At 41.2% G+C, this 15245-nt stretch overlaps 1 protein-coding gene across 1 annotated transcript in view; it reads right to left on the bottom strand.

The window, feature by feature from the left end:
- Positions 1-10082, bottom strand: part of LOC311139871 (nucleolar GTP-binding protein 2-like) — a 29654-nt gene extending 19572 nt beyond the window's left edge. The window contains exons 1-5 of the mRNA XM_084174861.1: positions 9856-10082; positions 9135-9225; positions 8773-8867; positions 8314-8453; positions 1557-1741 (exon numbers count right to left, since the gene is read on the bottom strand). Of these exons, the coding sequence (XP_084030987.1) occupies positions 1557-1741; positions 8314-8453; positions 8773-8867; positions 9135-9225; positions 9856-9919 (575 nt within the window). The 5' untranslated portion in view covers positions 9920-10082. The remainder of the gene's footprint in view (positions 1-1556; positions 1742-8313; positions 8454-8772; positions 8868-9134; positions 9226-9855) is intronic.
- Between the last annotated feature and the right edge of the window lie 5163 nt (positions 10083-15245).

Genomic DNA, 15245 nt, shown 5'->3' with positions numbered 1-15245 from the left:
CATCCTAACAATAACCACAGACTGGAACTGCTCATGTGGTCCAACATACAGTCAAAAGCTAGGCTATATTATCAAAACAAAGAAAATGAGTATCAATCATGGAATTGGGGTAGTAGTAAACTTAAAATGGCAATCTTGCGACTTGTGACGGCCGGCCGCCCAACAACCTGCCCGATTGACCCTATCCCCTCCTCTCTTCTCCAGACCTTCTCCCTTACCTCACCTCGCTCATCAACTCATCCTTGACTGCTGGCTATGTCCCTTCAGTCTTCAAGAGAGCGAGAGTTGCACCCCTTCTCAAAAAACCAACACTCGATCCCTCTGATGTCAACAACTACAGACCAGTATCCCTTCTTTCTTTTCTAGGCCCTCTCCTATTCTCTCTATACACCAAGTCACTTGGCTCTGTCATATCCTCACATGGCCTCTCCTATCATTGCTACGCAGGCGACACACAACTAATCTACTCCTTTCCCCCTTCTGATAACCAGGTGGCGAATCACATCTCTGCATGTCTGGCAGACATATCAGTGTGGATGACGGATCGCCACCTCAAGCTGAACCTCGGCAAGACGGAGCTGCTCTTCCTCCCGGGGAAGGACTGCCCGTTCCATGATCTCGCCATCACGGTTGACAACTCTGTTGTGTCCTCCTCCCAGAGTGCGAAGAGCCTTAGCGTGACCCTGGACAACACCCTGTCGGTCTCCGCTAACATCAAGGCGGTGACCCGATCCTGTAGGTTCATGCTCTACAACATTTGGAGAGTACGACCCTGCCTTACACAGGAAGCGGCACAGGTCCTAATCCAGGCACTTGTCATCTCCCATCTGGATTACTGCAACTCGCTGTTGGCTGGGCTCCGTGCCTGTGCCATTAAACCCCTACAACTCATCCAGAATGCCGCAGCCCGTCTGGTGTTCAACCTTCCCAAGTTCTCTCACGTCACCCCGCTCCTCCGCACACTCCACTGGCTTCCAGTTGAAGCTCGCATCTGCTACAAGACCATGGTGCTTGCCTACGGAGCTGTGAAGGGAACGGCACCCAAACGAGGGCATTGCGTTCATCCACCTCTGGCCTGCTGGCCCCCCTACCTCTGCGGAAGCACAGTTCCCGCTCAGCCCAGTCAAAACTGTTCGCTGCTCTGGCACCCCAATGGTGGAACAAGCTCCCTCACGACGCCAGGACAGCGGAGTCACTCACCACCTTCCGGAGAGACACTTGAAACCCCACCTCTTTAAGGAATACCTGGGATAGGATAAAGTAATCCTTCTACCCACCCCCCCCCAAAAAAAAAACATATTGTAAAGTGGTTATCCCACTGGCTATAAAGGTGAATGCACCAATTCGCAAGTCGCTCTGGATAAGAGCGTCTGCTAAATGACGTAAATGTAAATGTTAGTAGTTAATGGTAGACTTTGAATACCTGAAAAAGCACAGTGCGGTTTGAAGGCATTGTCACTGTCAGTCAAAGTGACATCAGTGACAGTAGTTAGTGACAGACTTCACAGTGCCAAAGTGACATTAGGGTGAGTGACCCCAGGAGCTACTGCACTCACCTGACCCCGTCGTCCTCTGTGACCAGGTCGCGGTCCTTCTCAGCGCTGTAGGTCTGTGCCGAGACCTCGGCCTGCTCCGCCAGGTCCTTCATGTCTCCCACCATCAAGTTGGGTCGTTTACGCTGCGCCTTGGGCCCGAACGTAGTCTCAAAGCCTTCTGTGTCCAGGATGTGCACCTTAGAGTTCTGCAGAAGACGGTGGCCAAGGGGAGGAGATGGGGAGATATAATGATTGTCAAAATTATTGTTTGACAGAGGCTGCACTGGTTAGATAACAGGAGGATAAATCTATTTGAGAGGCCATTCTATGACAGTTGCTTCCAAAGGAGAGAAGCAGCAGGAGGGAGACAGACGGGGAAGACTTTACGATAGATGTGATTCAGTCTGTGCTGTGCTCTCTTATTATGGTCTCCTCCAATGGGTGTCTGATCTCTATAACCATAAATGTCCTCAAAATTTAAAAATGTCTGCAAGTTGTTCTGCTGCCTTAGACAAACCACAACCCAGAGGGCTGGAGGAGAGCAGCGCTGTGCACGCCCATCAGATTTACCGCCGCCTGTGTTGTATAACAGAGTGAGGCTTTGTAACGCTGCGTGCAAAGCAAAATAAATGCTTCCGCTAAAGCAAAAGTTAATTTCTCTCTCATTGCGAAGAAACAAGCAGAATAAAAACCCAACGGCTTGGAGGGGTTACAGTTGGAACAGTAGTGGAGAGAATGAACAGTGATGTAGAATTCCATGTGTGTTCCGTGTGAGGTATATATTACGTTATAATTAGTTGGTGCAAACTGCAAAGCTTTATGCAATGGAGCTGGTGGCCGTGTTCCAGGGGTTCCACCAATAAACAATTCTGGAGAACAAACACAGCACCCCAAGTATGCAGTGAAACTGTCAATAAACTGCATTGTCTGAGCCAGATCTGATTAGGAGTTAAATTACCCTCTAACGCAGCTGTAAAAGGCAGCCTTAGTCCTATAGCAACACGGAGAGATCGAGAAAACAAACAGTTTACGGATCTTGTCAAAAGCAATGATGTTTAAGATTTCAGCTTCACCTTGACCATCCGCCAGTATGTTTTGGAGGTTGTTCTTTCTAAAACCATGTGTCTATCACCTCCCGTTTCATTCTTCCACCCCGTCTGGTCTCGTTTTGCAGTTTTCTAAAGCTAAGCCTGGCATTTGAAATTCAAATCTAACAGTAAATGACCATTTTTTATCCTTGAGGGGGAAAAAGAAAAGCAAAATGTGTTACCGACTGAAGACAGAACCTATGGTGAAAACATCACCATGAAATAGAATAAGACACCTGACAAAGACCTTGGCGAGAACATTCAGTGAAGATCAGGAACAGATCAGAAGAGAGAGAACCAAAATTGACATCCAATAAATAAATAAAAATGCAACATATCTGGACTTGCTCACATTGCCTTGGCATGGGGCTCAATTCCCTAAATGGCGTAAGACATGAAATGGCAAGAGGAAGGAGGAGTGAGGAAAGGAGGGAGAGTAAAATAGGAAAAGACCATTCATCTCCAACAGCTTTGAGCGTCTTGAAAGTCTTGCACGCATATGGAGCTATTTAGAGGGAAAAGAACACTGAAACTCAGTCAACAACATGAAGAACCGGACAGAAGTGTTGTTTGGAGCTGGGCGATATGGTCATATTGTGATACATTTTACCATGTTGCTCGATAACAATAAATACAAGGACATACACTGCACATTGGTGGCAGGGCTCTAGACAACTATCCAGTGCCAAGTAAGACAACAGAGATGGTAGCCTATGATTAAAAAAGTAAGCTATTATTTCATCTAACATATCCAGGGAACGCATGATTGATATTTTTATGTGCAACCTGTCAAAATAGGATCCAGAATTATCCGATGTATTTTAGGCTCTTCAGAGAATTTGCCAAGATCTTTGTGCTATAGGATATATATATATATATATATATATATATATATATATATATATATATATATATATATATATATATATTATTCACATCCTGTGGAAGTGGGAACTCAAAACATTTAGCTAGATTGCTAAATCTAAATATGATATTGCTATATAGCCATGTAGGATAATTGATTAATCCATCAGTAAAATGTGGGCTAATGTCCTACAAATACTTTCCAGCGCTAGGTGTAACTAAAACAACAGTAGATGCTTTGAAAGCTGTAATTTCCCTGCAACAGCATTTTGATCAATGGTCATATGCTTGTGCTTCTCAGAATGCATCTCTCGCTCCACCGTGCGCACAGTTAGCAGAGGGCGTGAGTGTGGCTCGCTCACACAGCAGCCGGCCGCGAAAAAGGGACAGGCAGATACTTTCATAGCATGAATCAACATAATGCATAGGCTATTACGGTTGAGAAAATAATGGTTTTAGAACAATCTACAGGAACGTCGTGTAGCAAAATCACCGGGGGCAGGTGCAAAGTTGGCCGCTGCATCGAACTCTCTCTTGCGAAACAACTCGATACAGGCAGGTTGGTTCATGGTGAAGCGGAGCAAAACGAGTGGGAATAGGCCGGTTGGAGAGGAAGATACCACCTGACCTGCCAACCCTTGCATATTTCACCTCACAAATATAGCCTGGTTAAACCGGACTGAACGCTCAGTCTGGTGTAACCAAGCTCTAAGAAATAGGTTACCTGAGATACACAGAGTAATGATTTTACAATAAGTTAACTACTGACTTTCAGCATGTTTAAAGAGAAGGGACCTCAACTTGTACTGCACTGACTCAGATGACCAATGATTGGTTAAAAATAAATGATAATAAGATGGTTGGAGCTGTATTGTTAGATTTCAGTGAAGCCTTTAATTTTATTCATCACAAATTGCTATTGAAATAAACTAACTTGCTATGGCTTTACATCACCAGCCATCACATGGTTGCAGAGTTATTTATCCAATAGAACCTAGTGTTCTTCAATGGAAGCTTCTAACATCAGATACACTATATATACAAAAGTATGTGGACACCCCTTCAAATTAGTGGATTTGGCTATTTCAGCCACACCCGTTGCTGACAGGTGTATAAAATCGAGCACACAGCCATGCAATCTCCATAGAAAACATTGGCAGTAGAATGGCCTTACTGAAAAGCTCATTGACTTTCAACGTGGCACCGTCATAGGATGCACCTTTCAAACAAGTCAATTAGTCACATTTCTGCACTGCTAGAGCTGCCCCGGTCAACTGTAAGTGCTGTTATTGTGAAGTAGAAACGTCTAGGAGCAACGGCAGCCGCGAAGTGGTAGGCCACACAAGATCACAGAACAGGACCGCCAAGTGCTGAAGCACGTAAAAATGGTCTGTCCTCGGTTGCAACACTTACTACCGAGTTCCAAACTGCCTCTGGAAGTAACGTCAGCACAAGAACTGTTCGTTGGGAGCTTCATGAAATGGGTTTCCATGGCCGAGCAGCCACACACAAGCCTAAGATCACCATCCGCAATGCCAAGCGTCAGCTGGAGTGGTGTAAAACTCGCCACCATTGGACTCCGCCATACCAATGGGTATGGCGGATGCCAGGAGAATGCTACCTGCCCGAATTCATCTAGTGGAAAGCCTTCCCAGATGAGTGGAGGCTGTTATAGCAGCAAAGGAGGGACCAACTCCATATTCATGTCCGTGATTTTGGAATGAGCTGTTCGACAAGCAGGTGTCCACATACTTTTGGTCATGTAGTGTATGTGCAGTGCGGTGTCCCTCAGGGCAGTTGCCTTGGGCCGTTACTCATCTATTTTTACAAATGATTTGCCACGAAGCTATAATGACTATGTATGCGGATGAGTCGACACGCTACATTTCAGCAACCAAAGCCAGAGAGCTCACTGAAATTCTAAGTAAGGAGTTAGTCAGCATCAGAATGGGTGATTCATAATAAAATGGTCTTAAAAACATAAAAACTAAAAGCATTGTATTTGGTTCAAAACATTGTCTAAGACCTAAACCTCAACTGGAGTTGTACATAAAGGTGTGCCCATTAAGCAAGTTGAGGAAGCTAAACTCCTAGGTATAACATTGGAAGGTCAATTATCATGGTCAAGTCATATTGAGAAAGTTGTTGTGAAGATGGGGAGGGTTGTGTCTGTTATAAAAATATGTTCTGCGTTTTTGACACAAATCAACTGTACTAGTTGTTCCGGCTCTGGTCTTGTCCCATCTTGATTACTGTCCGGTAATATGGTCAAGTGCAGCAGAGAAAGACCTAGCAAAGCTGCAGCTGGCTCAAAACAGAGCAGCATGCCTTGCCTTTAACTGCACATACAGAACTAACATCGACAATATGCATGCCAGTCTTTCTTGGTTAAGAGTTGACGAGCGATTAACTGCTTCTCATCTACAATAAATATTACTGTGATGAAAATCCCAGATTGTCTATATAATCAAGTAACATTCAGCTCAGACCCCCATACATACCCCACAAGACATGCCAACAGGGGTTTCTTCACAGTCAAAGACCAAAAACGAATTCACTGCAACGCACAGTTTTATACAGAGCCATCATCGCATGGAACGCCCATCTCCAATTACTCAAGCAAAACTACCTTTAAAAACAGATTAAAAAGCAACTCATGGAACGGCGGAGACTGTGAGAGCCACATTTTTTTGTAGATGTATTGTTTGTATAATTGTTTTGATATTGTTTGTATATCGGTGTATCTAAAATTGTGTGACTTTCATTTTCTATCAGTGTTTAGTTACTGTTTTGAGTTTTTTTGTGGACCCCAGGAAGAGTAGCTGTTTCTTCTGCAAAAGCTAATAGGGATCAACACTCCCTGTAGTCAGAAACATCACCACCACAAATATGAAAGCACACAGTGGGGAGAGTGCCGTCTGCTAAGCATCAAGTAGCCAACTCCACCCCAGTGTTGAGTCACTTGGTGTCCTAATTTGACCAGGGTCATATTCATTAAGCACCAAACAGAAGAAAATACTAAAACTTCTGAACCATTTTTAGTTTTGTCGCAAAACATCTTGATACAGTAGGCTAATGTTGCACGGTCAACCGAAACGTTGGTACTTTTTCGATACCAAAACATGAAAAACAGTTTGATACTAGAATTTGTTACTTTCGGTAATTGTGTCAAATGTGTCTCAAGTCATATACGGATTGAGAGGATCGAGTCTGTCTAGTAATGTATCTGAATCTTTTCAAGGGGGGCAATAGTAAGCTAGCCAGGCTACATGAGCTTGTGCATGCAGCAGACACAGCGCAAGCCACTTTTGAGAAGCAAGCAAGAGGAGAGAGAAAATGCCGACAGCATGGCTTCTTGAAACAAAAACATCATACCTCCACGCCCGCAGCATGTTGACGAAACTTTCTCAAGAAGCAAACTATGGGAATACTTTGCGTACAGAGCAGATGAGGGCCAGCCAACCGAAACAACTAAGCAAAAGGTGCTACAAAGCAGTGCAAGGGAGGTTTAGTTCCAAAACGACAAACTATTTTACACACATTTGCATTGTAACGTTATTCTACTAGCAACTAAATTTGAATGATTTTTGAGTGACAATGACAAACATATATTCAGCATGACATTCATGTGAGCATTATAATCTGATTACAACCGAAAAGTAATTTGAAATGCACTCATAACTTAGCTATGAAAGCAATATATTTAGACTACTTCGTGTTTGTCTGGGCTTGCTAGCATCAGCCAGCAGCCCTGGGCGGAGCATTTCACCCAGGGAGTTAAAATGCACTCTGGGAATCGTAGTATGCTATGTAAAATCCATTGTATTTCTATGTTGTGTACTGCGTAGACCAGGGGTATTCAACTCTTACCATTCGAGGTCCGGAGCATGCTGGTTTTCTGTTCTACCTGAAAATGTATTATACCCACCTGGTGTCCCAGGTTTAAATCAGTGCCTGATTAGAGGGGAACAATTTTAAAAAGCAGTGGAACTGGCTTTGAAGTCCAGGGTTGAGTTTGAGGGGTGTAGACTATTGCAGTATAGAAGCTTCAGACATGTTGTTTTGGAACTAAACTATTAAATTATTTAGCTGTAATGAAAAATGAATCATAGGTCTAATGAAAGTCATTTTACCCAAAATTATGGCCATAGATGATCAAATTAACCCTGATACTATATGTATCAAATTACATTTTAGAAGAGATATTCTTCTGTTATTTAATTCTTAAGTCAATAAAAATGTGATAACATATTGAATTTGGCCTTTACTACTATAGTCCATTGAAATGCATTGAATAACACATTCATAAAATGGCAAAAAAGACAGTCAAATGTTTTATAATAAAGACTAAGGTTTTGAAGTGTGTCATATCTAGGATAATAATAATAAGCCATTTAGCAGACGCTTTTATCCAAAGCGACTTACAGTCATGCGTGCATACATATATATATTTTTTTGTGTATCCCGGGTATCGAACCCACTACCTTGGCGTTACAAGCGCCGTGCTCTACCAGCTGAGCTACAGAGGACCATAAGAAATCTCACATACATACATACACACACATTTAACCCCCCAACTCTAGGGGGTTATTAATATGGTGTTTTATTTTTTGAAAGAAATTGAATATATTATTTTAGATGTTGTACAAGTTATCAACATATTGTTCAATGTTTAAAAAAATAAAGGCCAGTGGTTATTCTGTCACTTTTTTTGCAACGGTATTGTTTCAGTATCGTGATACTAAACCTGGTATCGATGTCAAAATGCTGGTATCGTGACAACACTACAGTGCGCCCAAATTAATGCGACCCTGTTTGTTACTCACATGTGCCTTGACTCTGTCATGCAGGAGGGACATGGGCAGCCTGCTCTGTTTCATCACCACGCGGTATGGGTCCTTCTTCACTGCACCCATCTCATCCTGGAACTTCTGTAGGGACGACTGCTTGATGACCCGAGTGTTTGCTGAGACGGAGGAGACCAGAGGGGAAGAATTAACCAGTGTGTGTGTGTGTGTGTGAGTTGAGGCTGCCATCTTATCTCTCCGTACACATATATTTAAAAAGGCATAAAAACAGATGTATTCTTACAAATCAAGGGTTTGCCAGTCATTATTGACAAGAACTTCACTATTCTGTACACATTTTCAACTTGCTCAGAGCCAATCAATTGTTAGACAAATTGCCATTATACCCGTCTAATCAATAATAAACAACACAGACCCAAAACCATTTGTGGGTTAACCTGTGACAGTGTGGCAATTGCAGTTAACAGCACTACTCACCAAACCATTTGATGTTGGGCTCCACTCTGGCCTGTGTCCCATCAGCCACAGTGGACTGGTATGACAAACGCTTGATCACCTGGCCTCTGTTGTTGCTAATGGCAGAGGAAATAGTCAGTGGTCACGAAAGCAGGTGCATGGCAATGATATTACAGTCAAATATATTACAACACAATCATTTACATTTTTAAAAAGGAATGAAGAGGAGCTAAATGTAGAATACCAGGAACTGGTGTGTTTTATCTGGGTAAAGTGTCAACTGAACAACCCCTGACCTGAGAGTTACACTAGCATTAAAGGAAATAGTTAATATGCAAGTCACAGGGGAAGTGTCACAAATGTTTTTTCTCTCCATCATTTACCATCTCTGCTTCTGTCTGTACATATTCAGACGCCTGACAGTTGCTCGGTCCCTCATGCTGTTGCCTGAACCTGCAGGAGTCTTGGGTCGGTCTGGAAAAGGTAGAGTCGTAAGGTTATGGTGATATAGCAATTTCATGTCACACAGTGTTAGAGATTATAGGTGTGTGGTGGTACTTTGGGTTAATTAATTGTCAGTGTAAGAACAATATTGGAAATCCATATAAAGTGTAGTTATTACCCTATTTAAATAACCACTGTTACAGATGCAAGCAAAAATAGGTTGGACGTTTTACAATCTGAATTCTTTAACTTATGTTTTAGTCATAAATATGGCTAGGACATCTGATGATTTTTCTGTTTGCTATCATACATACAAATAGACAAGACATATAGTGATGACATTCTGCCTATTTCAGGAAGAGGAAAATATGTTCTCAATGTTGTTATTGAAGTTACGTTGTGTTTTAGGCATAACGTTAGACAGAATGTGTAGCTAAATTAGCTAGTTACTGTAGCGAACTAATGATGTCAGTGCCAAACATATTGTATACTTTTCCATTTGTAGCTAACACGAATGTCACATATGGACCAAATGTTTTTGTATAGTTAGCTACCTAGGTAGGTCTGTCTGTTTCATCTTTTCAGAGAGAAAGTCTATCGGGTTAGCTAACTAACATTTGCTGTAAACAAACAGTACATGGCGCATGGACTGTAATTTACCAGGATTACTGCTGGCCGTCGAGGTGTTTATCGTGCTTTTCCCCTTGAACCGTGGCTTCACCATCTTGGCAGGTTATCTGACACACACGTAGACGATGAACAGTAAACGAAAACACTCAAAATGTCAAGTTATATCTTCAACTTCTTCTATGTACCCGATCCACGTGTTCTAACCCAGAGTAACACGTTCCGGAAGGACGTCATCAGAGAGCGACTATACATGTACCAAAATGCTGATCTGTGTATAATGACGAAACGCAATAGGTTTATGCCACGTTCAAAACAACTGGGAACTCGGAAATCTCCGACTTCTGACTTCAACATATTCAAAACAACTGGAAACTCGAAAAAAAAACGAGCTCCGACTGGGGAAACGGTCATCCAACTCAGAATTTGAAATCAGTAACTCAGCCTCTTTCTAGAGTTCCGATTTTACGACCTGAAGATCACTGACATCATGATTTGACCTCGTATTTTCCGAGTTCCCATGACCATGTGATGCTCAAGTAAGGGTCAGTGCTTTCCGGGATCATTGGGACTTCCCTACCCTTACCTTAACCATAACCCATAACCATATTGTTCCACTAATAAAGGACTATTAAAAGTGCAGTGCACTACTTTTGTGAAAAATTATATTCAATTCAAGCACCCCTACTTACAGCGGCCCTAGCCCATTGAAACATTTAGCTTTACACATAAGAGTCATTGGACTAAGGCGTATTCTGAAGGTGGAGGTTTTGTTAAGATCCCCGACGCTCGGTCTGAACTTTAACATGCATTGATTGCAGTATGTTTCTTTCATATCAGCAATAAATACATTGATACACACCTTTATAGTGTTAGGGTTACTGTTCCCACACAGCCATATATCCATGTTACAGCATGTGCTTACAGAAGACAGAGGGACCACCTGTGCTAATTAGTTATCTAGCATGCTCCACCTGTGTGTAATGGAGGAAGGCCGCCAGAAAGGTGTTGTCAGTGACCACGTTAACATGCACACCAATATCCCGTTATTATTCGGGATACTCAAGTATTCTGTGTTTGAGTTGACACATACTGTATAAACCTCATATCTCGTTTCCAATAACCCGAAAAAGCTTGTATCCCGGTTATGAAAAACCTAGATAAGATGCCTGGGCTATGCTGATCTAAAACGTGATACTGTGGCATGTAAACATCTTATCTCATTTACTGTTGTTTTTGCGGTCTGTGCAGGCTCTGTTTCACATATGATGGATGTTGTGTGATGATGTTTTCATCTGATTGTCAAACAAATCACCTCAAAAAGCAGGCTACCTGCGCAGTTCGATCCACCATAATAATTTAGCCTACTATAATTAATTTACTATAATCTTCTACTGGCTACTTTCCCCCCTAATTTAGACACGTTTCTGCTTATAATGTCCAACGTTTGATAGGCTATTATAATTTCCGACATTTGGTAGGCCATTTGTTTGTCAACTATAGTTTGATACATGCAGCTTCTCTTCTGTCATATAAACGCAACATTCAAAATTTGAGAGAAATAAGCTTTTTGTGTGCATGGAACATTTCTGGGATTTTTTATTTCAGCTCATGAAACATGGGACCAACACTTTAAATGTTTCATTGAGTTAAGCGGGATATGAGCTACTATCCGGAATACTGTGCGCATGTAAAGTTGATCATTGAAAAATATTGTCTGCTGCAACTGTGATAAAGCCGGTTAAAACAGTGCATAGTAAGTGTATATTTAGCATCTGTGAAATTATTTGATGTGACATGAAAGTAAAGCGCTTTATGTTTCTAGAACCTTATAGCCATTAAGAATCGATTCACGTTTAGATTGAGTATTTGGCTGTTTTGGCTGCCAGATCCAGTTACCTCTGAAAATAATATATAATTTAACAACCTTGGATCTTAAGGAGAAACGGTAGGCTCCTTAAGAGTAGACTGACATCTTGGGCTAGGTCCTATGCAGTTTTGTCAGAAAATCGTTTAGCTGGTGGTCTCAGGTCTGCTGCTTATTTTGCATTTCCTAACGGGCGCTGTTCAGCCAAGCAAAATACTAACAATGTAAACCACGTACCAAAACGAACAATAAAATACATTTTCTGAGAAAGCAGTTTATATGTAGATCCTATTTATCTAGTAGCTTGTACTGGTGATACTTGCTACTAAATGCTATAATTCTGCACATTGCTGCTTTTTCCAGAAGAGGGTGCAACACAGTTGTATTGGTTTGCTTGCCTGGGTCATAGAGGATTATGCACAGAAGTGTGCATTAAGCCTTTTACTGTCAATCCTATACATCTATTCCTATTGCAACTGTTCTGTCAGGTTATAAATTAGGATTATAATTAGCCTTCCTATTTTAGTTTTACAGTTGCACTTTATTTAACTACATAACATTTATTTTACACCCAACCCATGTGTGCAGTTTATAGGCCTACACAACTATTTATATAGGCCTAACTACCAACTTTGGACTCTTTGTCATACAGCCTACCTGTGTTTTTGCAGTTTTTTCCATTCTGCATTCCTAACTGAAAACACTGTCATTTTGATTACTTGTCCACTAATGTATTAAAAAGTTTGCCTAAATGCATCTGTTTCAGCTCAAATGCAAATGTTGGTTAGATTACATTGTTATTCTGCAACAATCTGTGCTCATAGTAGACAAGTTGATGAAAATGTGGTCTTAAAGGTATTTTTGTGTGTGACGGTACAGCCCTGGCAAATATAATAAACGTGTTTAGCCTACAGTATATAGGCTAATACACTTGAAACCTGTGCAGAGAGCTTGTGGAATGCGTAGATAATGGATTCAAAGGCCTTGCACGTTGCCAATCAGAAACAGGCATACCCAGCTTAATAATGGTCCTCTATATCCATTTTATATGAGGTTTAAAGGAATTTAAAAGTGTTTTACCTTGGCCGTGAATTTAGAGGTATTTTACCCTGTCGGAAGAGACTTGTAAGGTACCATTTTAACAGCCTACTTAGTATTTTTACTTTCATCATCAAGGTATATGACGCAAGAACATAAATTGCACTCAATTCAACACTTTACAGAAGTAAAAGATAAGATTGTGTAGAGTTGGCTACAGTGGTAGTACTACACTATATGGCACAGTGCCATGCCGTAGCACTAATTTGCCCAGCCTCTGAAGGTGGGTCTGCCAGTGTTCAACTCCAGTAAGCTCGCAATAGCAGCAGGAGAAAAGTTCTGACCAGACCAAGGAATGTTCTCTGTTCATTTTCATACAGATGAAATTGGAGCTGACGGCATCAGCAATGCATTTTCCCCTCAAAATTGATTGAAATGTCAAGCAAAGACTGGGGTCTTGTTAGGACAAACAAAGAGACAACAGACAAATGCTCCTAAATTATTTTCAGGTTTTATACCTTTTGCCCTTTTGAGCTCATCTGTCTTTTTAACATTAGAGCTGTTGTCAGAGAAAAATAAGCATATCAAACAATGTCATACCTTTTTGCTTCAATACCACTTCAGGTTTTCCTAACCATTTAGATTAGTGGGAGTGCAATTTCAGATCATTTCTGAGTATTACTCAGGTCATGTCATACGTCACAGCTAATACCCAATTCCTGTTTCTCTTTGTTAACTTCTTAAGGATCGGACCCTTTTTTTCAATTTTCGCTTAAAACGACATACCCAAGTCTAACTGCCTGTAGCTCAGGACCTGAAGCAAGGATATGCATATTCTTGATGCCATTTAATATAATATAATATGACATTTAGCAGACGCTTTTATCCAAAGCTACTTACAGTCATGCGTGCATACATTTTTGTGTATGGGTGGTCCCGGGGATCGAACCCACTACCTTGGCGTTACAAGCGCCATGCTCTACCAGCTGAGCTACAGAGGACCAACATTTGAAAGGAAACACTTTGAAGGTTGTGGAAATGTGAAATGCATGTAGGAGAATATAACACATTAGATCTGGTAAAAGATAATACAAACAAAAAAACATGTGTTTTCTATGTATTTTTCTGTTCCATCATCTTTGAAAGGCCACAACATAATATTGCAGTTTAGGCGCAATGTCGGCCACTAGATGGCAGCAGTATGTGTGCAAAGTTTCAAATTGATCCAGTGAAGCATTGCAATACTGGACTATTATGCATCAACTCTGCCCAAATGTGCCGAATTGGTCAATTGATACATTTTCAAGTACGTAACTATAGAGAACATACAAAAAATGATATGGTAATACATAAAAAATGTAAGTTTACATACTCCCAGGAATGTCATACATGATGGATAATTAGCTTATACACTAACTTTCACACATCTAGATGACCGGACGGGGTGGGTGAGGAGCCAGAGACAGCAGGGGTTCAAACTGTAGAACCCAGTTCCTACATTTGAATATAAAAATTGATTTTATCAAACAAAACTATGCTACATTTTATCTCTGGGACCCTCAGGATGACAAATCAGAGCAAGATTACTGAATGTCAGTACATTATTTACCTTCAGAGGTGAATGTATCAAACCAGTTGCCATGATAAGATTTTTGTTGTTGTGCACTCCCCTCAAACAACAGCATGGTATTTTTTCACTGTAATAGCTACTGTAAATTGGACAGTGCAGTTAGATTAATAAGAATGTAAGCTTTCTGCCCATATAAGACATGTCTATGTTCTGGAAATTTTGCTGTTACTTACAACAGTCATGCTAATCACATTAGCTCACATTAGCTTAACCGTCACGTATACGGGACATCGATCCCGTAGAGGTTAACATTTTGTTCTTTGAGCAATAAAGTGTTGTAAATTAATGTTGCAAAGTGTAACCAGTCACCACCACCACCACCACCATATGGAACCAGCCATCTACAACATACGGAAAACGTTTTATGACTCAGACATTTGTTTTGGTTATAAGTGGAAGACACACTATACTGTCTAACAGAAGCAGAACTTCTGTTCAATCGAGTACAGGTTTAACCAAATGAACAACAAAGACAGAATGCAATATGGAATTTTATTGAATAGAGGGGTATGGCCTCGTCTTACGACAGGTGCTGTAAAGCTGGCATCGAACCCCCCCCCCCCCCCCTGGGAAAAGGTGTTCCAATGACAGGCCTTAAGGTTATCATGCTGCTGGTGGTGGGGAGGTGGATGGTGACAGAACATGGGTAAGTTGACATATACAGTGCATTCGGAAAGTATTCAGACCCCTTGACTTTTTACGTTACAGCCTTATTCTAAAATTGATTAAATGTATTTTTTTTTCTCATCAATCTACACACAATACCCCATAATGACAAAGCAAAAACAGGTTTTTAGACATTTTTGCAAATGTATTAAAAATAAAAGTATTCAGACCCTTTGCTATGAGACTCGAAATTGAGCTCAGGTCCATCCTGTTTCCATTGAT

This window comes from Coregonus lavaretus, assembly GCF_964263955.1.
Source record: "Coregonus lavaretus genome assembly, chromosome: 13".
NCBI lineage: Eukaryota > Metazoa > Chordata > Actinopteri > Salmoniformes > Salmonidae > Coregonus > Coregonus lavaretus.
This window is presented reverse-complemented; position numbering and strand designations above follow the sequence as displayed.